This window comes from Anopheles merus, chromosome 2L (assembly GCF_017562075.2).
Source record: "Anopheles merus strain MAF chromosome 2L, AmerM5.1, whole genome shotgun sequence".
Lineage (NCBI taxonomy): Eukaryota > Metazoa > Arthropoda > Insecta > Diptera > Culicidae > Anopheles > Anopheles merus.
The window spans coordinates 5882011-5909248 of record NC_054083.1 but is presented as its reverse complement, the minus strand read 5'-3'; the positions used below and the strand labels follow the sequence as shown (position 1 = coordinate 5909248).

At 42.4% G+C, this 27238-nt stretch overlaps 3 protein-coding genes across 13 annotated transcripts; all 3 read right to left on the bottom strand.

Moving 5' to 3' along the window:
- Positions 1 to 491: 491 nt before the first annotated feature.
- On the bottom strand, positions 492 to 13862 carry LOC121594251 (endophilin-A). 11 transcript variants are annotated; one of them, XM_041917316.1, is made up of 14 exons: positions 13755 to 13862; positions 13388 to 13708; positions 9465 to 9530; positions 8653 to 9100; positions 7817 to 7885; positions 7528 to 7744; positions 6189 to 6322; positions 6023 to 6089; positions 5451 to 5551; positions 5164 to 5267; positions 4996 to 5093; positions 2638 to 2730; positions 1550 to 1674; positions 492 to 1481 (listed from the first exon to the last, which is right to left on the bottom strand). In XM_041917316.1, exons 4-14 carry the CDS (start codon positions 8695 to 8697, stop codon positions 1356 to 1358), a joined length of 1179 nt encoding a protein of 392 aa, XP_041773250.1. In that variant the 5' UTR covers positions 8698 to 9100; positions 9465 to 9530; positions 13388 to 13708; positions 13755 to 13862; the 3' UTR covers positions 492 to 1355. The 11 variants fall into 11 exon arrangements, with proteins under 11 accessions (XP_041773250.1, XP_041773248.1, XP_041773251.1 ...); XM_041917314.1 differs by having other exon boundaries at positions 13388 to 13691; positions 13755 to 13859; XM_041917317.1 differs by lacking the exon at positions 13388 to 13708 and having other exon boundaries at positions 13755 to 13859.
- Positions 13863 to 17094: 3232 nt separating this feature from the next.
- LOC121593712 (ATP-dependent RNA helicase Ddx1) lies at positions 17095 to 19630 on the bottom strand. Its single transcript, XM_041916310.1, has 2 exons — positions 19423 to 19630; positions 17095 to 19358 (listed from the first exon to the last, which is right to left on the bottom strand). The coding sequence occupies exons 1-2, from the start codon at positions 19436 to 19438 to the stop codon at positions 17188 to 17190; spliced, it is 2187 nt and encodes a 728-aa protein (XP_041772244.1). The 5' UTR covers positions 19439 to 19630; the 3' UTR covers positions 17095 to 17187.
- Positions 19631 to 25565: 5935 nt separating this feature from the next.
- On the bottom strand, positions 25566 to 26777 carry LOC121591434. The gene has a single exon (XM_041911903.1). The coding sequence runs from the start codon at positions 26775 to 26777 to the stop codon at positions 25566 to 25568; it is 1212 nt and encodes a 403-aa protein (XP_041767837.1).
- Positions 26778 to 27238: the final 461 nt, after the last annotated feature.

The following is a 27238-nucleotide window of genomic DNA, read 5'->3' as shown; positions in this document are numbered from 1 at the left end:
CCAACTCATAAAACTTATGCTATGTTTCGGAAAAGTCCTTCGCAGATACTAAACATATGATTTGTCTAACTTTCTGCTAATAAGACATGCTAGTAAGAGAGCGCTCATAATCATAGCCTGTACAACAAACCTGTAGCGGCATTGCAGGAAAACTCAAACCCATATTCTCAACAATAGGTTCAACAGGTGATGGTGGTGGTGATGTATCTATGTACCTGTACCTGTGTATTGGTGCATTTGAACGAAATGCGCAATTTAAAGGACAACGTTAAGGTAACAGCACCACAAACGAACGAGCATCTGCCTCTAGCAAACCTAACCTTGTCTAAATAATCTCATAACATTTCATTCGCATTCTATTTCTATGGCAAACTCGAGTGATTCAACTACACCACATACAGCAACATTCTATCAATCTTCATGCATAACAACACTTGTGTACTGAATTGTACTGTAACAAATGGAGGAATTGATCTTTAAACAAGCTTACATTTCCCTACACGATTTCTCATTCCCAAACCAAAACCTATCTTTATTCGATTGATACTCTTTTACACAGAAAGTGATCAGATATAGTAATTGAATCATGAATCTGCTATAAAATTAAAATCACTGCGTGGAGCAACAACATAACATGGGTAAAATAATTGCAATAGTACAAATTAAACAAGATAAACCGTGATGATGCCTCCGCGAATATGCTTTTAAAAGTTATTGTTTGCTGAAACAGAACGTTTGTTCGATTAAAAGTTCCTCCAGAAAGGAGGGTGTGCAACGTGTTCGTTAGTATTTGTAAGATAGTAAAATGTTCGCTGGCTAGCAACATATCTATAATGACGTGGGCTTCGATTTAATTCGATCCATAACGTGTCATTATGATTTGGTAATCTCAATTTCAATTTAGAAGAGTCATTGAGGAACGTATTTTTTTCGTCTTCTTCGTTTTCAGTGCTTCATTTTATCCGAATGTAAACTAGTAATCATAGGTTTGGAGACTTCAAGTGTCGGAGGAGAGGAGTTAATAGATTATAAATGTTTTTTGTTTGTTTGTTTTAGTTTTGGGTTAACGATTTGGCGCTAGCTATTCAGATGTCTGTCTTCATCTCAGCCCATGCGTTGGTTGTTAAGCACAGCATAGGCTTTCTTCTTCAGTTCTTGACCAATTCAACTCTGCTTGAGTTGATCTCTCTGTCGCTCTTGCACATCGGCCCCCTTTTACGTTTGACTGCTCTGCTTTGCATCTTTTTTAATTAGTTGTTTGCGTTTTGTTTTTGCTGTTGTTGTTTTTCATACATTTACGTTCTACGTTCGTTTAGAGTAGTAACATCATTTGTAGGTCCTTGCTGTATGCTGGCTTAATTACTGGGCAGTGGCACGGTCACCTGTACATACGACTGGGGGAAATAGCCGTTTCGTCCATTCAAGCTACCCTCGAACCAGTTTTCATCCACGCGCTGGATTAGAGTAATGACATCGTTTTCCTACAAAGTTTCACAACAAGCGTTTATAGTACGTCCGGCATAGAAGCGTCAAGGTCAGCTTGGCTTACCTTGAAACCCAATTCCCCCGGGTTCTCTGGCTCAAAGTCATACAATGCTGTGCAGCATGGCTGTGTGGGCTTTGTTGGCATCGGTGTTCTTGCGGGAGAACGCATCGGAGACGGCAATGGCGAAGCTATATAAATAACATTTAAATAACATTACAATACATAAAAATGTGTGTTATAATTTTAAGCACTTTGTTATATATATATATATATTGTTATATATATATATATATATATATATATATATATATATATATATATATATATATATATATATATATATATATATATATATATATATATATATATATATATATATATATATATATATATATATATATATATATATATATATATATATATATATGTCTAATCTGAGCTTAAACCTACAGCAGTAAAGTACTGTGCAAAGTCACTCTGCGACTAAATTTTTAACCGATCTCTTCTGGCTTCAGCATGTTAGTTTGTTAATGCATAAATTAGGATAATAGTGAGCGAAACATATACGATAAATTTAACCTCAGCCATACTTTACGTACTGAACTTATATGCGTATATCTAGTGAGAGTGAATATGTGTGAATTGACACAACTCTAGTGATGGTTTTTTGATTATTTTGTTTCTACACTACCAAAACTAAAACGAGAAAGGCGCAACAAGCATGCAATTTTCAAAAGAAAAATGAAGGAAGGCATGTTTCACATAAATTGCACACTATAAACCCTATTTTTAACGTACATAACAAACGAAACACAGAGCAATCTAATTAAAGACGCATGTTCACGATAACAACATCGGCGAATAATCACCGCACAAAGTAACACCTCACACAAAAAGGATAGCGTACAACAAAAAACGTATAATAACAATTAAGCAACAGTAGCAACAAACGGACGTTCCATTGGTGAGTAAACAATAATGAATTCAATCAGTTGTAAACACACACGCTACAAAATCATATCTCTCACGCCAAACAGTAGTAGTACGTTTCTCATTCACATTGTACAATAGGTGTTAATTTCGTGTAAGTATGCCAAATTAAAAATGTTGTTTTTGAAATTCAAAAGAGATGATTCATTCGTTTCTTTTACCATTAGTAGAACGCGCCTGTGCTTGACCATTTCCCAACAGTTCCAGATGTGTCGGTTTATTGACCGGCGAACTGAGATGAGAGGATGAACCGCCTAGCGATACGTAAGTCATACAAATAGCAAAAACACATTTATGTAAAGAAAACAATGACGACAGTTTTTTTTATAGTGATTTGACCAAATTAGAGAATACGGGAGAGAGAGAGAAAGAGAGAGAGAGAGAAGAGAACGAGAGAAAGAAATTTATATAAATAGAAAAGGAGAGAGAGATGTATATAGAAAGATATATAAACAATCATTCAAACTGACACAAATTCATCGACAAATAGTAGACAAACAGTACTTTATATATAAAAGATATTTTAATTGAGAAAATGCTGTGGAGCTCAGGATAGAGTAGTGGAGAATACATCATAGAGTTGAAGCAGGCAAAATTGTATCGCACTTTGATTATTAAAAACAATTATGTGACAAACAATCACTGCGCTCTGCATTCAAAACACAAGGCAAACATATATTGGATATGTTATTAGATAAATACAATTCAAATTCACTCTTGCTGTGTATTACCGTCTAAAAAAAGGTTATAACTTTCTTCAAATGACCTCCTCACAACGTGAATTTATTGAAAAATCACAAAGCCACGGTCAGCAGAGAGTTTATTATAAAAATGGAGAAATTTAAGATTCTATATCGGACGATAATAGGGGAACTCAACAAACACCAGCAAGATTATGATGGATTGTATAGGTATGTATAGAAGTATGTGCCTACAATAATTCTATCGACTATTAGCGTACATTAACTACTCCACACAGCTTTCAGTTTTCCTTTGCGTGATTCAATTAGCTAGTTAATTTAGCTAAGGTAAAATAAATGATTTAAATAATGTTTGGCAATTGTAGTTTGAGCAATGTTGTGAATTACCAATGCATCAATAAAATCAATAAATATGATGTTTGTAAATGAAGTATGTGAAGCGAAGGATGCGCAGGGAATCCGTAACCTCCGTAACATTCATAGCTAGCTTACATACTATTTGAAATGCACTGAATACTACTATTGTGTAAAGCAAATTCCCATCACCAGCATGAACATTTAACGAATAGTAGTAGGAAGGATCCATTAATCGGTGTGCTACCCAGCGTTTTACATGCATCTTCCTTCACCTTGTTAAATCGCCCTTATTTCACGCTTATCTATGGTCTAGTGAAATAAGATTCCTTGTAGTACTAATATGTATGTGTATTTTAGTTTCCATATAGAACGTTTTATGGTGCGAGGAATGCGTATCGAAACTATTGGTTGTTCTATCTCTGTACATAAGCGATGCTGTCTATCGTCTGTGTATTTGTCCATTGTATCTTCTTCTTGTTTACATTTTTAAACCAACAAAACAACAACAAATGGGTATTTATAGAATGTTGTTACATTATCCAAACCCGAAACTCAACATTAACTTGTATAATGCATAACGTAAGATATCTTTAATGTACCAGTCAATAATGCGAAAAGCGAAATAAATCTTTTGTTAAGCTTGCGGCATCTTCTACAAACGCCACATTTCTAGAATTTAGTTTAAGGTAGAATGATTATTCGGCTCTTTCTCCCATACTTATTTCAAAATGTCAATCCCTTGGTTGAATTACTGATCATAACGCAATATTATAATTGTTGCGTACATTAAATTTTATAATTGTTTCTGGAATTCCATAAACATGTAAGACTTTTCAATTCTAGAACGCATTGTTCACTGGTACGAGTAAATGAAGTAAATAAATTAAAAATAAATGATAAAATAAAAATTTCAAAACAAATCACCTGACCAAGGATCACTGAAGATGCTCTTGCTGTTGTTGTTGTTGTTGTTAGCAAACATTGCGGTGCTATTGGTAGTAGCGGTACTGTACATTGAACTAAAACTGTTTTTATTATTATTTCGAATGTTGGCCCCGTTGTTGGACGTAGTAGTACTCTTGCCCGGCTTAGACCCTGCACCAATACCACCGTTTCCGGCATAACCCCCATTATTCGGTTGATCCCATGCATTTAACCAGCTGTCTACGGACGATCCGTAAGACGGCGGCCGCATGTCAGACCCATCAGCACTACTAATACTATCAATTCCACTTGTGTCGCCTGCTCTGCCACCTACACCACCAAATGCACTTGACGTACCGCCGCTCCGTGTCGACGATAGGCTCTGCTGAGAGCCATATAGTCGGTTACGGTTAAACTGGCTACTATTGTTGTTGTGATTGGAAGAACTGGTTTTGTTATTGGACAGATTTTGCTGGGAACTGTACATGTGGTGATGGGAATTGTTCAACCTATTGGGATTAAGAAAATGGGGCCCACCGTTCATTCCATCCTGCGAACCGAGCATTTCGATGTTCAAATCGGCAAGCGTCTTGGGTACAAATTCAGACTTTGGTCTTGCTGCAGCTTCCTCGCGCCTGTGGAGAAAACACACGAATGAGCATTTAAATAGCTGCTTTGCGTACCTTATATTAATGCACTACTTACTTTTCGTTCAGCGTTTCCACCAATACTTTCAATATCTCAGAACATTGAGAGTGATAATCGAGCATTCCCTCGGCAAATGTTACCAGCTGGGAGACCTGCTCAACCTAATAAAGAGCGTAGGAGGAATAATCCATAGCATCGAATATGTATTACATTAGAACAGTTCCACGTGAGTGTAAATGCACCATGATAATTAATGGGACGTGGACAAATCACAACACGGATGGTAATGTTTGAAGTCAAAAATTAAATAGAAAATAAACTATACCATTTTCAAATCAACTTACATCATTCTCCAACAGATTATACATTCCAACCTGTGCAAGCTGTAGCGATTCGGCAAATTTCTCCTCAGCGCTCCTGATTTCATCGTCTGTAATTTGAGAACCTTTTGTTAGGCATTATTTCAAGGCATTATTTATCCGCCGTGTACCGGGGCATAGATATAGACAAAAAATACGGAATATATAAAGCAAAAGTTAACAACCCATATAGCATTACAAAGCATAATAACAGAACACATATAACATTAGGCCATAATATGCAGGGGTAAAGATGACGGTGTAAAAGGGCCAGTGCGTTAGGCAGGAATCGACAACATAACATTCGAAATACAGCAGCGATCATGAAAATAAAAATTAAATAAAGTAAACCATAAATACAAACTCGAAACAATGTAAAATATAAACCATTATTAAACTAATAAAAATCGAAAATTTTAATATGTTTTCAATCTATTGAAACCTATACGACTGTGTTTAAAATAATGATACAAATAAAGTAGCAATTAAACACAACAACTAAACAATTGGTCATCAGGAATCGTTGAACATAGGGAATAAAACATAAATATACATACCCTTGGCTTGTCGCCTCTTCTTACAATCGAAATCAAGACGTCTGCCTTGTAGTTTTTTACGGTGATGCTAAACGAAGAAACAAAAAGAACAAAATAACAAATTACAATATTATATACCTATACGAGGAATGTACCATGAAAGGCTTCATACAAATACAATGCTTACCATCACTTCCTTCAAATCCTTCGTCTGTAGCTGATGGAGCGGTTCGAGGAAGTTTTGTTTAATGTTGTCATCAAGCGAATACTTCACGTCAGCCATCTGCTTGAGCGAGTCGCCCATTTCGACCAACGCCGACGCTGCATAGGTTGGAAAACAGACGGATAGTTCGGGAGGCAATTGTGCGTTAATATTTTGCATGCCCCAAGCAGGAACACAAAACCAATTCGGCACGATCAATGACGATTTAAAGTTGTGTTGGTTGGACCGACGACCCAGGTATATCGGTATATACACCATTTGAAATGTACAGGAGTGAAAAGATACAAAAAAGGATATTAGTTTATTAAATCGAAATAATTTGGTAAAGCTACATTCAATGGTATAGAAATGTGTTCTAACATTATTACTATATTCAGTGACATCACGTTATGCATTGTGTATCTTAAAAAATACAATTTATAACAAAAAAAGATAGTAAAAATAGTACACTAGACGAGGACGATACAGTTATAAGTATTAATATTCACACGTCAGTACCAAACAAAGCGGCACGTACTTTATGTGAATCATTTACCAATTTTATATGTCTGTTTTCAATGAATGTTTATGAAATAAAGAATGCATTCAATATACTAGCAGTAAACTACACGATAGTCGAGTTATGTGACTTTATAGAGATTTCAGAATAACATTCATCGGGTGTGCATTTAAGCATTTAGCAAAGTATGACACAGAGAGAAAGGGAGAGAAAAGGATAGAGAATAAACATCTAACGAGGGATTATAGTTGAAAATGGCTAAATTCGTACCGTTACATTTTTAAATATTCTACTAAAAATTTGAGGATAAAAGAATAGTACAAGAGTTAAACTAATGCAGAGAGGCTGTCCAATCTCAACTTTGTGAATTAGAAGGAGAAATACATACATTAATGTCCTTCAGTCATTTTTAAGTGGCTTGTATGAATAAAATTAGCAAAAGATAGGATTAAATAATTTTAAAATGTGTACTCCTTCCTTCTTTGACCGATTATTTAACTCATCTGCTATTATGGTTTTCCAGAGCTTATGCTCAATTTAATATTTGCATACTTTTTCAAATCTTTTAACAATGAGGGAGGGAGGTGGGGGTATGGATTATAATTATTATTATTATTATTAATATTGTGAAAGATATAGGCCATTCAATGAACGGATTGTATGCACCTGTGATGTATGAATGCAACCAAACGAATTTAATGGAAAAGAAATACATTGAAACAAAAAAAAACAACAATATCGTCGCTTACATTTAGATGTGCAATGTGAAAAGAAATAAAACGCGGCGGTATGCGCTGTACTTACCAAAAATACTGTCCTCACCAAGCTTTTTACCATACGTCAGCATACAGTCAGCCAATATACCTTCTGGTTGTGGATAAGTATTACTTTTAGCCTGACCTGATAATTTAGAAATACCTTTGACCGCTGCCATCTTTGCTCTAGCTGTCGGATTCGGTTGCAAGTACTCTTTGGTCTTGGCTTGCAACTCTTCGACTAGCTCGACGGTGACATCCGTTTTCTGTGTCGAGATGCAATATATATTCGAATGTTAAATGCACCGTAATTGGTAAGTAATACATTTACAACTTACGCGCTCCATCTCCATGAAATCCAAGTCCAGCTTGGTGCCTTCAGCACCTCCCATCTTTTCAGTGACATACTGAAACACCAGGAAAGAATTAGTGTGCAAATATGCTAAAATAATGCCAAATTCACAGTAAAGTATTTGCAATCTTCATATTATGCCCGAATGTAGTATGTTAATTTTGAGTATCATGAAATATAAAACAATAAAGCGCTCTTGCTGTAAAACACCAGGCGCCTCCTTGTGTCACAACGTATTTGTTCAAATTTTACAGCACAAAGAAAAAGAATTTGTGATACTTTTGAGCGGTAATTCTTTTCTAAAATTCATTTGTTATAAAACAAAATGTAACATTCTATAGCTTAACATTTTGACACGTTCTTTGGCAAAGTAGCAAACAATTATATTATACTCATGAATATTGTTCTCTAACAATAATACTTTCTAATATTCATTTTAAGGTGTAGGCAAATTGTATAATAAAGTAATGTTAAAATGGCTAAACTAGTTGAGACGACACGACACTGTACCTTGCCCAGATAGGCCAAATATGTTTTACATTCATCTTCAAATTGGTCGTGACCTACATTTCGCTTTAACCATGCTCTCTACAACAAAACGCGTCGGTCTTCATATGTTACTACATTCTATTTCCTATCAATTCAAAAACTTCACTATAGCTAAACTTAATCTTCGGTAACGCGATTAAGACAGTTAAAAACTATAAAAAGCGTTACAAAAAAGAGCGTCTTAATAAAAATTTTCATGAAACCAATTTTTGTAAGGAATCATTTTTTGGATAAATTTGAGCAATGATCCTACTTGAACACAAACCACATTACCTGATTTGCTTTATTAATTTGCTTTTTAAGGCCCGCAAATGCCATGTTTTCGCCTTTGGAGAAAATGGTGGAAGATTTTTATATTAACGTTGCGTCTCAAAATTTATTTCCTTCTCTCCTCCGCCTTGCTATCTCCACCAGAGCAAGCACTTGTCGTCAGCAGCTTATATCAGCACACACACACACACACACACACACACACACACGGCTAAACTGATGGTTTCGTTCTTCTTTTCCTTACGCGATGGCAAGAAAAACTTGACACTGTTTCAAGATTCTGAACGTGATAGTTTCACCAGCAATATGTCCCTACTACACTGATTATTATACAACACACTTGCACCGTCCACTACACTGTATCACGGACACATTCGCACATATATCACTTAACTAGGGCGCTGTGTGCTCACGCTGCAGAGGATACTCGTATTAACAATGGTTGGAAAACCTTTTTTCGTTGCCGTAGCATTCATCAACATTGAATGTTAGTTTCCAGCAAGGACAACAGCACAAGTATATTCATGATAATCCGGCAAATATTCAATTGCATCCAGTCAGACGATGTGAGATAATATTGTTGGCCGAGGAAATGTACATGAAAAGAATATAAAAAAATAGTTATAATTACCCCTTATGAATGAGAAAATTCATATACTAAACTATTTTATATCGTGTTTTTGATTATTATAAACCGAGTGTTCATATCGAACAAAAGTACCATGTGACTCGAAGGACTATTTGGAACCGTGCCCTAAGAATTTCACACTGCAAAGTAACTTGGCAGGGTATGTGAATACACCATTTTCACTTACTTTGGAACCCCTACCGATGGATGTAATTCAGCTAATTTTTTCGTTTATCCAGAAGGTTCTCGTATCCTGCAGGCGAAATTACACAGACAAGCTAAATTGCTAAATAGTAGAATTGTACGGTTCTATTTCACTTGCGGCTACTTTGCAGCGTTTTCCAGACGTGACCGACGCGTTCGAAAGGACTGTGACAAGAAACTTGGACTACAGCCATCCGAAGTTTGCAGTAGTTAACGTCAACCCAATTGAGGTTGCTCGCAAAGCTTTCAGTGGAAAAGTGAGAAAACCTGTGTACAGTAAAGCGCAAGATTCGCTCTCAAAAAGAGCGTGTAAGTAGAATCGCGATAGAATCGAACTAATTTCTAGCTGTGTGCGTGCTCGTTCACGGTGCTTTTTTATTCTCTCTCTCTCTCTCTCCCTCTCTCTCTTTCTCTCTCTCTCTCTCTCTCTCTCTCTCTCTCTCTCTCTCTCTCTCTCTCTCTCTCCCTCTCTCTCCTTCTCTCTCTCTCTCTCTCTCTCCCTCTCTCTCTTTCTCTCTCTCTCTCTCTCTCTCTCTCTCTGTCAAAGGATGAATCAAACAGGCGTTACAATACGATGAAAACTGGTACTAACACACTATCAACGCAAAGCGAACGTAACCAGACTATGGTAGAAAAATTAAACATATTGTTTATGTGGGTTGCATCGTGCACTGCCCACACGATTTGCTCACACTGTGCAGTATGGGTTGTGTGAGGTAAACGTGTGGAAAAGGCGATACCATGAAGCCATCCTCCCTTAAGCCCAAAGAGCAACTAATTAACAAAAGTCCTATTCTCCCTTTAATTGCATGTTTAGATATGTCTGCTTTAGGAAAACTGCCCAATTTTTTGCCATTTCCGACCACATTGACATCATTGGTCATAACAAGACAAGAAATAAAACAAGGAGAAACCCAAATCGAACAGTCACGTGATACATTCTATTCCTAAACCTTTCAGGAAGAAAGAGGAACGGCAAATTCATTCATACAAACAGTCAAATTGTGTTGAGGGAGTATAAGAATCATGCATCCTCTCTCTTTCGGCGCGGTCAAAATCACGCCAAACCTAAAAGAGACACACATACAGAGGAGCAAATAGTCAAATTATGCAATTATGCACACGCATATGTGGACACACGGCACTTAGGCACCTTTCAGGGTTGGTTAGAACCAGTCTCTAACCATTGTATGAAGGACCTGTTTTACACATACCCACACGCAGCCCACATTTCAATCAAATGCGCGCTTTAAAACGCACGATTTCGTCACCAATTTCGTCATTCATATGAACTAGGAGACTCTTAATCGTACGCTTGCGCTCTTACGCCACAGTACCGCACCAACATCGTCTGGAATAGTATAACTGCATCGCCCCAAACGACGCTTACATATTGGTCCCTTGTATGTAGCGCTGAGCAAAAGTTAATAAATGTATTTGCAGCCAGACCATCATACACATTATCATTAGTCAATCATTTACCACAAACATGGCATGTATATTACTCCTCTCTTTTTTGTTAAAAATGTGTACCAAAACATACAGTTATCTCGGAGCAGTTTTTGCGTGTCGCAGGATATACTAGAGCAGATACTAGACATTTCGTCGCCGATAAATCTCTTTATCGATGCTACACCAGACCCATGGATACATTATTATTCCGATTATTCTGATACTTGACGGCCAACCATGTCTTTCTTTACGCTCTCCGCCAGAGAGTTGTTTCTCTAGAACAGCCCATGCCTTTGCGAAGGGTAGGCCTGAATTTGGATTTCTAAATCTTTTGTAATCCTAACAATCCTACAACCAACTAAAAAAAAAAAAACAAAAAAAAGATTCATAATTTGAAGGAATAGAATAAGTGCAAGGTTTGCAACGGCGTAAGCATGGGAACGCATATAAAATGTAACTTATCATCCATTAAGTAAACCCATACAACACAAACCTCTAGTAGTGACTTGCGTTCAGTGAACCATGAAATTACAAACGATGAAAGGTTACCATAATTATTGATGTGGAACAACATTATATTTTAGAATGTAGCTCTATACAACTACTTCAACATTGCTATTGCCAAATACAGACATTGTCGAGGGGTAAGGGGATCAAAACCATGTCTGGGCTTCGCATATCGCTGCTTGCCTCGCATGTTCAAGAGCATTTGCATTTGGGTTAACTTCAAATTTGAACATTCTCGAGAGCATTGCATTATCGGCCGCGTTCCAGAAACGTCCAATGGCAATGGTTGATTTGTAAAATTGGGCTTGGTATTTGAATGATGTTTATAATGGAATATTTTCGGAATCCAGTTCACATTATTTATCGCCAAGGCATGTTTTTTTTTTTGAAAAAGCATTTGAAAACCTCATGATCAACAAAGCATCAAAGATATTTTAAATGAAAAGCCTCGTGTTTCTAAGACGGAAGTGTCTGTGAGGGAAAATAGCACCAGCGCAGTGTAATTATTAGGTTGTTGTGAATTGCGTTAAATTACCGATCCGATAACACAGTATTTTCTACTCTCAAGGTTAGAGCCGTTCGGTTGAATGCATCGGGCAAGGAAACACGCAAATTCATCTTCATTTACCAAAGTAAATCAAACTGTTTTGGTTGCTTGCGTCCTGAAATAAAATGCTCCATCCATGATTTTGGCTTATCTTATCTTTGGCGAGAATACGCTTACCGTCTTACTACTCACGTATGAATAACTTTCGTTTGGTTTTAGATACTAAATTTTGCTGCTGAACCCAACAAATTCGAAAGAAAAAACATCTACACCACCAGATATATCTTATCGTTGGTTTGTTAGAACGTTGTCTCTAAAAGAAAAGATTCGATTGTTGTACATCAAAACAGCCGTACAACGACGCTACCACAAACTGTGAACAACACTGCAAAACACTCATTTGATCCAGTGTACCCACAACAGTGGTTCCCGAAATCAGCCCCATTCCCACCGACAGCATTAGCATTGACCTTGGAAATGTGTGCGCAGAGACGGTCAGGTTCGAGTGAGGTTGCAAGCAAGAGAATGTTGCAGTTCTCTCCCCCTGTTGTGTGCGTGTGCAACGCACCATCTTCTCATGATGCCGACCGCATCGCAGCAGAGCCGTCGCCACCAATCGATGCACATTACAGACGGCCGATACGATCTATTACCGTGACTCGCAGCTTCCGTCATTCGTATGTGCAAATTCCACCTAATCGTAGCACATATTCCCATTCTCATCCCACCATCGCGTATCGCTGCCATAGGCAGTGTGGTTGAATGAGATAAAAATAGTGCACCCTGCCAACCCTTGCCAAGCGTCTTTTCCCCACTGCACGATCCTTCGTCGTCGTCTGTGGAGCATTGCAAACTTTCCAACAGCAGGAAGTCAGCATCATCATCTTCTTGCAGCGCGGCTATGAAATCCTCCTCCGTTTGCATGACTGGCTGAGAGCGGATTCAGAGTCCAATGCTCTTCAACTTATGCGGACTCGAGATTGATAGGCAGCACGCATCGGTCGCTTCTCATTGAAAAACACTCGACACAATTTCACATTCGGTTTGTCGCTCGCACTCTATCCCTGTCTGCCTAATTTTGGAAAATGAGCCGTAAAAAAATGACCCGATCGATATTGCGGCCCCCATCACTTGCAACACCTTTGCCAGCGTGTACCGTCGGTAGTTAAAATAGTTTTCGCAAAAGGCGTAGTCTAAAATAAATACCTTTCTTATCACGGCTAAACACTTTCTTATCTTTGCAGATACGCTTTTGGCAACGGGTAATGTTCATGTAAGAACGTTTCGTTTACTCACAAGATTAAAAAGACTCTCTCCATCCGATCTATTAATCGATATGTAAGCAGAAAAGAAAACAAACTACCGCACGATTCACTGGATCCTAATGTAGCTACACTTACACTCAGTAGGCCAGCAGTTCTCCCTGTTGGTCCTTTGCAGGAGGGCCACTTATGAACAAACAAGAGATGCCGTCGACGGTTAAGCGAAATACTGGCTTTCACGAGCAATTGGACAATCTTTTTTTTACACTCAGCTGACAATCAATCTCCCAAACTACACGGTTCATGTAAAACGTTGGACGTACGGCCATACACGCACGGCTCGCGAATTTTTGCACAGCACAACAAATAAGACCACACTGGAAGTTCGTCCGCCTTTTGACGAAGATAGCAGGCAGCGATCAGGATAGGGATTTTTCAGACACTGACAAGGGACGATAACTTTGAGGGAAATTAATAATTTTCAAGTAAAAGCAGCATCAAGTACCTAGAATTTGTTAAATTCACGACGAGCGGATGGTATCGACGTTGAACTTCTTCTTCTGTAGCAGAACAAATTATTGTGTCCTCCTATGAGGGGCAGTTTGTATGTAGTTGTACACAGTGTGGCCAGATTATTTTGGCGGTTTTCAGTAGGCGCATACACATTTTTATCGGTAGTTTTCGGTAGGTTAACCTTTAAGTTGGCAACCGGATACCAGGGTATTTTTTTCAACTTCGAACTGCAATAACTTTTGATTCATTGCTTTTATTCACCTGAAATTTTTCGTAGCCTCCCAACTTTTAATTTATGATTTTTTTATGAAGTTGTAATTTTAAACAGCCTGTAAGTATTTTATTTTTATTTTTTTTAAACTTTACCACGTAAGTTGGCAACCAGCATACCCGGGTATTCCATACATTTTGTATGGAGAATGACGTTTCTCTTCTTCCTTTTTTCGTATTGTGCTTATTTTCGAGTCAAATTCAAGCGATTCCAAATTTCAATTTGACCGTTATTTTTATAATAAAATGAAAAAAAACTTAATGAATAAATGAAATAGAAGAGAATATATGGTCGGCATTACTTGCTTAAAGCATTGAAATATAGAAAGCATTGTTTACCTATGAAAATCGTCACTTTTTTGCATCAAAACGTGTGGAATACCCGGGTATGCCGCCTAAAAAGCCAGCTCGTACTTTATAGCTGATTTAGGGCTGTTTAACGAAAAATCGTTCCGATATCGTACTTTGTGGCTGATTAAGAGATGAAGCGGTACTTTGCGGAACTATGGAGCACATGGTACTCTTTGGAACTTTGCGGCTGATTAGCACTATGTGTAGGGTTCATGATAGAACTTTAAGGCTTGTTAAGAGTGTGTATCGAACTTGGTGGAAGTTTATAGCTTTTTAATGCATGGCATCGGTATAAGGTGGATCTTGTCAAAGTGTCAAAGAGAGACGCCGTCAATCATCTCATTGCTGCTGTACAAGTTAAATAAGTTAATTAAAGAAGGAATATTGAGTGAAGTGTTTGTGAATTATCAGTAAACTGTGTAAAATTTTGTGTAATTCATCAATACAAAAGTTTTAAAAATATACATATGTGTTTAAACGAAACAAATCTTGTTGTTTATTTCATCGATGACGCTTGCTTGAAAATAAAACACTCAGAAAAATAATCCCTGGCATCGTGGCATAAGGAAGCTGCTTAGGCGCTGTTTGAAAGACCCACATAGAACTTTGATGCTGTTTATCTACTGCAAAAGGCGAATTAGAGCAGCGATCTTTAGCGTGCCAAAATGAGCTGCTTAAGTAATTCTGGCTGTTTGGGCGGTTGCCAACTCTACAGTTAAAACTCGAAACTTAAAAGAAGTAAAAGTGAAAGAAGTGTTAAGCGGGATGGGAGGAAGGGGTTGCTAAAGCGCAAAATGAAAGTTCCATCTCACGAGAATATGCATCCTTTATCTAGGATATGGATTAGATTCGGTTCAGCGCTTACACAAATGAAGATTTTTCTGAAATGTCGATCTGAAAATTGGAATTCTAAGCCAAAGAAGGACTAAAGGCGGTGGCAACGCTTTTTCGCATTCGATTTTATCGGACGGCCTGTCAAATTTTTGTTTGGGATTTGACAGATATCGTCGAACGACGAAATCGCACGTCCGACGTTATCTGTCAAATCCCATATAAATCTCGTCCGATGAAATCGCATCCGATGAGCATTGCCATCGCCCTAAGATGCACATTTTTTTCTCAGTGGTGACAAGTTCTTTTTCTTGGGGCTCCACGCGACCGCTTAGCGCCGCAGCAGTGCTCTATGGGATACGATTTTATCGTACGTGCTGTCATTAGATTTTCGCTAGATTATTTAGATTGATGTTATTGTTTGGCTGAGTTTTATAGTTCAATGATTAAAAAATTGCGATTTTTCCTTCAAACCCTAGATATATATATATACATGTATATATATATATATATATATATATATATATATATATATATATATATATATATATATATATATATATATATATATATATATATATATATATATATACAGGCGTCCCCCGAGTTACGACCCCCTCGAGTTACGACGATTCGCAGATACGACGATTTTGATTTTGACAGTGAAAAGTTGTCATCGAGAAGAAATTGAGGTATATTTTTGAATTTCTGAGCTGATAACCGTTACACACAAATTTCCAAAGATTCCACAACTACCCGATATTGAATATCTATATCGTGTAAACGACTTTTTGTGTAAAATTAATACATTATCGAACATTGTTTCAAATAAAAACACGATATCATAGATTTCGACTCTTCAACTTCGGTTATAAACTTTACATTGACAGATATTCGACATACGACTTTTTCGACTTACGCCTTGCGTTGGGACTTTTTTTCGGTCCCATATACAGTCGTATCTCGGGGGACACCTGTATATATATATATATATATATATATATATATATATATATATATATATATATATATATATATATATATATATATATATATATATATATATATACATGTATATATATATATATATAAATATATATATATATATATATTATATATATATATATATATATACATCGGTATTGCTGGTCACTTTGCCACAAATATATATATATACATCGGTATTTCTGGTTACTCTGGTTCTACAGGCTGCCGTGTCATCTGTTTGACAGCTGCGGGTTTTCATTCACAGTTGAGTTCTCGATGTATCTTGCATCTCGTTCTAGCTGTGTTTCCCGCTCTGGATTTGCTGTACACAACTGTGGTAAAATTACTGTGGTAAACATAGAAAAGGAGGAAGTGGGAAGTCGAGATAGCTGTATCAAAAAAAAAAAATCAAAACATTGACAAAAATCGTACAGGAAAGGTAAGGATTGCGGGAGTCTCCTCGAGGTATCTATGGCCAAACTAAAATTGGGACAATCATTTTTATTCTAGCGAAATGAACGACTCCGTTTCAAAGTACTATAACTATGGTGATGGTAATATTATTGATTGGGCCCAGGAAGCCGAATCCGTCATACGGGACATCGCTGAACACGTAAAAGAAGCCTCGCACTCCAAGCTCCTGCCAGCAACACGCACAGAAGCATACATCAATATAACAACGCTAAGTGCCAAAATGATGTGTGTAAAACTTAACGCTGATGGCTTACAAATTGTAGGTAATGTCCACAATGATAAAACCCGCGAATGTTCCAACAACACTCGGTACGAAACACCGTATGCGCTATTATCGGACGTTTGCTCGTCATATGTGAATTCTTTCGGTAGCTCGCTAGTAAATGCCTTAACTGCGCTAAAGCAAGAACACTCACAACACCGCGAATTAGAAGATGTCGAATAAATTGTAATGTATTTTAATTTCTTGATTTCAGTTGTTGACTTACATATTCATCCTATATCGTAACCACCTAAACTGCCAACCTTTTCAGATACAACGTCTGAGCTTCTCGCTCCAAGCGAGCCAGCTCGCGGACGACCGGCCCCAACTGCTCGACGTGGTCCTTATACCCGGTTCCGGTGTTCATACGCTTCTCACCGTAAACCACCTTTCCGTCGAATTCGTTCAGTGGGACCTTCATGTCCTTCTCTATTTGAGGTATGGTTACGGTCAAGTGATCTTCGATTTCAGCCAAGTACATTTTTTCATCGTACCACATGCAGCATCCTTTCACGTCGGTGAGCTCGGTGTTCCAGCAATTTTTGCCACGCGAAGAGCACCACTGTCCGTGGTACCAGACTTTTTCTGGCACTGAAGCAACCAGTGAAAACGCTAATCCCATGCGGTCAGCACGCCCGACACGTCCAATACGGTGCACATAGTTCGATTTTTCATCCGGAAGCGTCACGTTTATGATGAACGGCAACCCCGTGATGTCCAGACCGCGGGCCGCAACATCCGTGCAGATAAGGAATTTTACTTCCTTGTTCTTGAATTTCTCCAAATTGACCTTCCGTTCCTTCGGATTACGATCGCCATGCAAGCATACGCACGAGTATTTCTGCCCACCTACTTGCCGCAAGTAACGTTCCATATTGTCGCAGTCCAGCTTCGTACGACAGAAGATGATGGCGCGATCCATATTGTGCTCATCGATCGCTTTCAAAGTGTACTCTCCTTTCAACATTTTTACAGCTTCTGAGAGCGTTTCCGCAGTGTTCGAACCCGGGCGCACGTTATCCCGTGCGTGCACACCATCCGTTTGGATATGGGTACGCATGGATTGCCAGCTGATATCTTTCTGAGGATCCACCATACACACCACGTGATGCACAGTTTCCGGAACGGCGTCCTCGCCCTTCAGATCGACCCAGGTTGGGAAGTGCATCAGTCTTTCGGCCATCTTCTTCACTTCAAACGAATGCAGCGTGGCACTGCAAACCACCATCTGCAGCCGTCTGCCGTCGGATGTTATTTTTGGTATCTGTTTGTGCAATCGGTCAATCATTTCAGTGTACCCTTGTTTCAGCAGTCCATCCGCTTCATCCAGAACGAAAAACCGGCAACTGTTCAGTAACACGTACCCGCCTCCGATCAAATCCTCAAGGCGGCCCGGCGTTGCCACGATTATGTCCACCCCACGCTGGAGCACTTCGATCTGCTCACGCACGTTCACGCCACCGATGAGCAACAGTTCGCGGACCACCGGGTCTTTGAGGTGTTTTTTAAATTTACGAATCTGATTGAACGTTTGCTCGGCCAACTCTCGCGAAGGTTCAATGACTATTGCCTGAGGGGCGTTCGGCTTCGGCTTTGCAGCTTCTCCTTCAGCGCTACCGGAAGGCCCAGTGTTGGGATTTTCGATCAAATTTTCTTTAGCAACGTTACACACAGCTGCGTATCCAGCCGGCAACGGGTACTTAAAATCGGTTTGGCCAAAGTTGAATGCGATTTCTGCATTTTTTAATACAACGGCAGGAAAGTAAGAATTGTTTTTTGCATCTGCTTCGCTCAGCTTGAAAGCAGTACCGAGGGACGTTCCGTTTTTAGAGAAAGCTATTTCTCTGCCATCTAGATCAAGCATACATCCTATGACGTCTTGTTTTCCGAATGATTCCCCGTACGCATCGAATTGCTTGCAATTGGATTTTTTTCCTGTTCCGCCAAAGCCGTACCCGAAACGATCGGTACCGAGATCCAGACTGGCCAGTTCGGTGGACCAACCAACACGACACAGCCCTTCATCTGTCACTGTTGCTTCGTAATAGTATTTGCCCTTTCCGCGGACACCTGTGGTACATCGACTACCGTGCCATTCCTTAAATTCCCGCGACTGGCAGCGTAAACCGTCCGGCGTGATAGCCATCGCCTGTCCACGATCGGTATACGAAAACGTCCAAGGTTGCCCTTTGTGGGAACTTGTTTTGCACGTCTTACCCTCCTTAATGTCTCGCAGCGTTTCCCATACGATTTGCAGAATCGGCAAGCAAAATGCGCCGGTTTTGCCGCTTCCCGTTTCAGCTGCCATTAGTACGTCGCCACCGCCCAGAATCAATGGAATCGCTTCAGCTTGGACATCGGTTGGCAACATCCATTCCATCTCATCGATAGCTTTTGCAATCTCCGGCATAACACCGAATTCTACAAAGCAAACGTATCAATTAGAAATAATCCCAGATTACAAGCAAGCTCATACTATACCAACCTTCAAACGCCGTCATAGTGCTAGATATTCCTTTATTTTGCTGACTAATCCCAATTTATTTCAGTTTTTCTCCAAAATATTTCAGAAAGCCGGGACAAGAGTGGTCCTCCAGATTTTTTTCTGCTGCAAATGACAAGACAGAAGGTTAGCTCATAAAAGCTTATGTTCCCTCCGCCATATTAAATCTATGCACTTTTTTTTTTCAATTCGATCAAAAACAAATACAGGGTTTCGAATCATATAAGGGAATAGTTCAATCAGTTAGGGGAATGTTGCAAATCGGTAGGGGAATATTGCAAGCAAGCTGTGGATGTTTGCAATCACTAGGGGAGTGTTGCAATCGATTAGGGGAATTTTGCAAGCGTACTGTGGAGCTGTCATCAGACTGTGGGTGCCGCTGTAAATACCTCAAAATGTTTTCGTCAATCTTACTAACTTATCATGTTTAATTATGGCTCCGCAGCAGGATTTCTTTAGTTTATCATGTGTACATCAGAATCCCACACGAAAACAACTCCAAATGATGTTTTAAAAAAACATCATCGGTATCAATTCGAAGCTTTTTACACCGGCACCCACCGTCTGATGACAGCTCCACAGTACGCTTGCAAAATTCCCCTAATCGATTGCAACATTCCCCTAAGTGATTGCAAACATCCACAGCTTGCATGCAATATTCCCCTACCGATTTGCAACATTCCCCTAACTGATTGAACTATTCCCTTATATGATTCGAAACCCTGTAATTTGTATTTTAATGTCGTAGGATTAGTATAAAAATTATTTTTTAAGATACCCATACAAACTACATGAGTTCTTCGTTATATTAGAAAAGGGGAAAAATTAGAAGCGCTTTAATGTCAAGTAGAACTGTCAATTGTAAATTGTCAACAATTCTAAATTTGCCAAAACTGGCTTCCGTCGTGTGTTATTGATTTGATAAACAAACACAAGCAAGTTTACACGCAACGGCGAAATGAACGAACTTACGCTAGAAAATCTACGAACGAGATTCAATCTTGTCTGTCGATTTTGTTTATCGGACAGTGACTGTTTTCCACTGTTTTTGCCCGATGGAAATATTAACAAACGTCTGCAAAAAGGCATCGAAATCATTACGTCGAAAGTAGACGAAAACGACGGACTGCCCAACAACATCTGCAGTATGTGCTTGCACAGAATCGAGGATTTTGTGGATTACGAAGCAACGTGTAGCAAGTCGTATGAAATTCTGCTGAAATGTATAACTGAATCGACGGGTGTTAAAAACGACGACAAGCAGATAACCGTCGAAGTGCTTATGGTGGACACAGAACAACCGGATTACATCGACGATGGCGATGGTCCACATTTTGTTGCCGAAGAAGAACATAGAGCACAATACATTGAATACATTGGAACGCGGCAGGATTCAGTAGACAAGCATGAAGAACTGAGCACGGCCACCGCCGAGGTGCAGGATAAAAGGGACGTGCTGGAGACTCCAGCAACTGAAATAGGAAAAGAAGTGTCCCATATTTCCCCTGTTGAACGGGAATCAGTTCATTGCATTACTGAAGACATGAGTATCAAAGCCAGCAATGCCAAAGTGGTGGATTATTGTTATCGTATCAATCGAAAAATACCGATTGTTCAGTGCATGTTTTGCAACGGAACATACCGTGGTAGGAATACACTTCGAAAGCATTTAAAGATACATTATCAAATTAAAAACTATTCATGTTCTTATTGTGAGCGAACCTTCGCCGATCGGACGTCACTGCGTCTGCATGAAGTGCGACACTCGGAAAAGAAATCTTTCAAGTGTACCCACTGTGGCCGAGCCTACTATAGTCAAATTGAGCTGAACCAGCATTGCATAGCAAAGCACGGAGGTAGGAAATACCTTTGTGTAGTATGCAGCAAAAAGTTCCCTTCCAAAGCTACCCTGCACGATCACTCACGCGTACATCAAACTGATCGCCCATTCATTTGCAGCACTTGTGGCAAAAGCTTCAAACGTAACCGCAATCTTGTGCGACATTACAACAGTCATCAGAAAAACGAAATCGCAGCTCAGAGAAAATCGGTAGAGCGAACTGCTACAGTTGCCATCAGTTGTCAATACTGTGAAGAAGTATTTAAAATACCTTCCGAGCTGTTAGAACACTTAATACAGATGCATTCTCACGAGTACGCGCAAAGTCATGAAGGCACCCATTACTGTTCGCTTTGCCAGAGCAAGTTCAATGATATGAAGGACTACCTGATACACCAGGTAGAACATAACTTGGTGGTGATCACTGTTGGAGAAAAAACAGTATACCAGTGCTTAGATTGTGGCAAACAGTTACGTTACAGATCTTTGGCAGAAAAACACGTTCAGTCGCACAGCACTGAACGTCGTTTTCAATGTAATGTTAGTGATTGTTTGAAAACGTACAAATTTAAAGTACATTTAACTCGCCATATGCGCTCAGCTCACGGCGAATATCAAACGTAATAGCAAAATCAATAAATATCCAAATTCTTTTACAACAAAATGTACAAAGTAATTTGAAAGTAGGAAATTGAGAATAAGAAAAGCATAAACTTAACACTGTAGTAGTCAAAACCTCCTTACCTGAGGAACCTATCTTCTTCTTCTTCTTCTTCTTCTTCTTCTTCTTCTTCTTCTTCTTCTTCTTCTTCTTCTTCTTCTTCTTCTTCTTCTTCTTCTTCTTCTTCTTCTTCTTCTTCTTCTTCTTCTTCTTCTTCTTCTTCTTGGCCTGCTCAATGAGCACGTCTCGTAGACATGGCCAGGTCGCCAATTCGTTTCCAGGAAACTCGGTCCTGGGCTGCAGTCCTCCAACCACGGTTGCATCCGATCTCCGACAGGTGCGACTCCACCTGATCCAGCCAGCGAGCTCGCTGTGCTCCTCTACGCCTCGTGCCGAACGGGTCGCTGACGAGCACCTTCCTGGTGGGGCATGAGTCCGGCATCCTCATCACGTGCCCCAGCCAGCGTATCCTTCCGGCTTTGATGACCGTCAGGATATCTGCACCGCCAAACAGCTCAGCTAGCTCGTGGTTCATCCTCCTTCTCCACACGCCGTGCTCGCACACACCGCCAAAGATAGTCCTTAGCACCCGCCGTTCGAAAATGGCGAGTGCATTGGCGTCCTCCGTCAGTAAAGTCCAGGACTCGTACCCGTAGAGGACCACCGGACGTATCAGTGTGCGATATATCGCGCATTTCGTGTGTTGTTGGAGTCTTCTGGATCCTCTACCACCTCGAGATCGTCGCCGTCAACTGATACTCTGCTTCCGAGTCGGGCTCTATCACGGTCAGAGCCCCCGGCAAGCAGGTACTTTGTCTTCGTCGCATTGATCCTCAATCCAATCCTAGCGGCTTCGCGTTTCAGTCGGGTGTACGCCTCGCACACCGCCGCAGATGTTCGCCCGATGATGTCGATGTCATCCGCGAAGCCAAGGAATTGGAGAGTTCGGGTGAAAATCGTGCCCCGGATGTCGAAGCCCGCGCTTCGCATGACACCTTCCAGAGCGATGTTGAACAGCAAACAGGAGAGTCCATCCCCTTGCCTCAGACCCCGGTGAGATTCGAACGCTTCTGACAGCATGTTCGTCACTCTCACCTTGCACTGCACCCCGTCCATAGTGGCCCGCAACAGTCGTACCAGCTTCCCAGGGAATCCGTACTGCTGCATGGTGTTCGATAGTTCGGTCCGATCTATGGTATCGTAGGCCGCCTTGAAGTCGATGAACAGGTGGTGCGTAGGGATCTGGTGCTCTCGGCATTTCTGGAGGATCTGCCGTAGAGTAAAGATTTGGTCGGAAGTTGATTTGCCTCCAACAAATCCAGCTTGATAGCTGCCGACGAAATCTGTAGCAAGAGGCGAAAGTCTGCAGAAGAGTATTCGGGACAGAATCTTGTAGGCAGCATTCAGGACTGTGATGGCCCGGAAGTTAGCACAGTCCAGCCTGTCGCCCTTTTTGTACACTGGGTGTATGACACCCAGTTTCCACTCGTCCGGTAGTTCTTCCTGATCCCAAATCCTAACAATCAGCCGATGCATGATGACGGCAAGCCTCTCCGGATCCATCTTGAACAGTTCGGCCACCAGACCATCGCAGCCAGCTGACTTGTTACATTTCAGCTTGTTGTGGGCAGCCGTGCCGACCCCTGGACATGCCGTGGTAGTTGTGCTACCACTGGACAATGTCCAGGGGACGACAGTGTGTCACGCACACTGTCGTACGCACACTAAGCGCGGGCCGCTTAGTGTGTGTGGTGCGCTCGGACAAGCAAGTGTTGCGAGCAGCCGGTCGAGCAGGGCTCCCGGCAGGGCACGGTACGGCTGGCGCGTGGGCGAGTATTTAGTGTGTATTGTGCTTGTGAATTTATATTTATTATGTGTACTGTTATATCAGTGTTTTTAATAAAGTACCTGATGCAAGCCAAAGCCACAACAGTGGCGACGAGGATGGGATCCTCTTGCGTAAGGAGGATCCCTAGAAGAACCCGCGGTCGCCATCACGATCGAGCGCGTCGGTTGGAGCCGGCGCCATCGCGATGGCACGGGTCCCCGCGACAGTGGGACGTCGTTGGACGAGGACCGCTGCCGCCGCCGCCGTTAAGACCGTGGCCCCGGCTGTCGTCCCGCGATGGGGACAGAAGGGACAGCCGCACACACACACACACACTCGGCGATGTTTGATTCGCCGGGCTGCAGGCCCAGGGAGCGCCGGCAATGGAAAGGTCGAAGCCTGATTGCCGGGCCATCTGCGGCGACGCTAGGTGTCGTCGGGCTGCAGCCCAAGGAGCGCCGGCAGTGTAAGAGGCAAATTGTCTTTCTGCCTAGCTGGCGGGCCATCATTGGTGACGCGAGAGGTCACTGAGTTGCTGCCGCTGTGTTCGACGGAGAGGGGGGCGAGATGCCATGCCCCGCTGCAGCCGTCGTGTTGGACGGAGAGGAGGGCGAGGTTCCATGCCGCCCCGCTGCAGCCGTCGTAGACCAGTGAGAGGGGGCGAGGTCCCATGCCGCCCCGCTGCAGCAACAGTGTCAACGGAGAGGGGGGCGATGTCTCATGCCGCCCCGCTGCTGCCGTTGTGTTTGACGGAGAGGAGGGCGATGTTTCATTCCGCCACGATGCTGCCGTAGTGTCGACGGAGAGGGGGCGAGGTCCCATGCCGCCCCGCTGCAGCCGTCGTGTTTGACGGAGAGGAGGGCGAGGTTCCATGCCGCCCCGCTGCAGTAGTGTCAACGGAGAGGGGGCGAGGCCCCATGCCGCCCCGCTGCTGCCGTTGTGTCGACGGAGAGGGGGCGAGGTTCCATGCCGCCCCGCTGCAGCTGGAGTGTCAACGGAGAGGGGTGCGTTGTCCCATGCCGCCCCGCTGGTGCCGTTGTATTCGTCGGAGAGAGGGGGAGGTCGCATTCCGTCCCCAGTTGCAGCACCGACGTGTTGCTCCCGACGAGAAAGGCGAAATGTGTGCCGTCCTTGCTGCAGCAATTCTACCACCGCTACAGGATGCCATAACGGGCTGCTGGGATATGCTCTTCAGCCGGATGAGGCTTGCGGGACAAACTGGTCGCCGCCGGAGAGATCGCCAGCAGCAGCGTAGCAGCGTGCGGAACGAGTTGCTGGGTAATGCTCTTCTGCCAGATGAGGCTAGCGGGACATTACGGTCGCCGTCGGAGAGATTTCCTGCAACATCGTAGCAGCGTTGCGGTAGCCGGGTAGCGGGGTCGCAGCTTAGGAGCAGCATTTGCGCAAAAATGCCCCAGGACAAGGATCTATGGCCGGAGGGTGTCACCACACCGATATTCCCGCAATGGAATATGCGCGTGTCGGTTCGACCCCCTTCGGATAAGTAAAAGGGGGAGATGTTGTGGGCAGCCGTGCCGACCCCTGGACATGCCGTGGTAGTTGTGCTACCACTGGACAATGTCCAGAGGACGACAGTGTGTCACGCACACTGTCGTACGCACACTAAGCGCGGGCCGCTTAGTGTGTGTGGTGCGCTCGGACAAGCAAGTGTTGCGAGCAGCCGGTCGAGCAGGGCTCCCGGCAGGGCACGGTACGGCTGGCGCGCGGCCGAGAATTTTAGTGTGTATTGTGCTTGTGAATTTATATTTATTATGTGTACTGTTATATCAGTGTTTTTAATAAAGTACCTGATGCAAGCCAAAGACACAACACAGCTGTTTGATGGCGCTGATGACTTCGTCCAAAGATGGCGGGGGCACTTCGTCATTGTCATGCTGGCTGTCGTAGGGTTGCTCTCCTCTGCTTCCTGCGTCTGCTCTGGTATCTGCTCCGTTCAGGCGTCTGTCGAAGTAGCACTTCCATCTGTCGATCACCTCTCGCTCGTCCGACAGGATATCTCCCTCCTCACTGCGGCATATAGCGGTCATGGGAGTAAAACCATTCCGTGCCGCATTCAGCATCCTGTAGAACTTACGAGTTTCCCCCGACTGGGATAGCTGCTGCATGAGTAGCTCGTCCGACTCTTCGAAGCCGCGCTTCTTGTCCTGGAAGAGTAGGGTCTGCTGCCTTCTCAGTCGTCTGTAGTCTTCCACGTTCTGCCGGGTCTCGCGCTGGAGCATGCGGGTCCGCGCGGCGTTCTTCTCGGAGAGTGCTCGCCTGCAATCATCATCATACCATTCCTTCCTCTGGTTATGGGTCACGCGGCCAATTGTTCGCTCGGCCGTGCTGCTGATGGCTTGCTCCACCATGCGCCAGTGGTCATTGAGAGACATCGCCTCGGTAGTGATGTCCTCCGGCAGCGCTTCCCCAAGCGCGATTGCGAAGTCCCTCGCCACAACAGCTTGTTTCAGCCGGTCTGTGTTGAGCCTTGGGGTGGGCTGATAGCGCAGTTTGTTGGCCACGCACAGTTTCTGGCGTAACTTAACCATAACCAGGAAATGGTCTGAGTCGACGTTTGCTCCTCTATAGGTCCTTACGTCGATTATGTCCGAGAAGTGCCTTCCATCGATGAGAACGTGGTCGATCTGGGAAAGTGTTTGCTGCGGTGATCTCCAGGTGTAACTGAAGCGAGGTGCGTGCTGGAAGAAGGTGCTGCGAATGTTCATGTGCTTGGAGGAGGCGAAGTTTACGAGCCGAAGCCCGTTGTCGTTGGTCAGCCGGTGGGCACTGAAACTTCCTATCGTCGGTTTAAATGCCTCCTCCCGTCCGACCTGAGCATTAAAATCCCCGATGACAATTTTAACGTCGTGTTGTGGGCAGCGGTCGTACTCCCTCTCCAACTGCGTATAATAATTGTCTTTATCGTCATCGGTGCTTCCAAGGTGCGGACTATGCACATTTATGATGCTCAGGTTGAAGAACCTGCCACGAATCCTCAACCTGCACATCCGTTCATTGATCGGCCACTACCCGATTACTCGCTTTCGCATCTCACCTATGACCAGGAACGCCGTACCGAGTTCATGCTTTTCACCACCGCTTTGGTAGATCATGCAATCGCTACAATAGGGGCGCTCCGTCACTCCTTTCCAGCGCGTCTCCTGAAGTGCTACTATTCCGAAGCCACGGGCCCTCACCTCGTCCGAAAGAATGCGGGTACTTCCGGGTGCTGTGAGAGATCTGCAGTTCCATGTTCCGAGTTTCCAATCGTTTGCCTTGTTCGGTTGTGTGGGTCGGTATCGGTTGGTCCGGTTCGAAATCCTTTGGTTTCCTTTCGTTGCGTTTATGTTTTTCCAGGGGTGGCTTGCAAGGCCTCGCCCCCAACCTCCAGTCTCGTCGTAGGGCCTACGCATCCTAGCTGATTAAAGTCCCGTAGGATGTCAGGACAGAAGGGGCAACCAACCGCCCC

Excerpts from the sequence above, each read along its gene's own strand:
- LOC121594251 (XM_041917316.1), bottom strand. The coding sequence starts at position 8,697 with ATGGCATTTGCGGGCCTTAAAAAGCAAATTAATAAAGCAAATCAG. Across the intron at positions 7,745-7,816 it reads ATTTCATGGAGATGGAGCGC|AAAACGGATGTCACCGTCGA; the intron begins GTAAGTTGTAAA and ends ATCTCGACACAG. Across the intron at positions 6,323-7,527 it reads TGGTGAGGACAGTATTTTTG|CGTCGGCGTTGGTCGAAATG; the intron begins GTAAGTACAGCG and ends CAACCTATGCAG.
- LOC121591434 (XM_041911903.1), bottom strand. The coding sequence starts at position 26,777 with ATGTGCAGGTTGAGGATTCGTGGCAGGTTCTTCAACCTGAGCATCATA.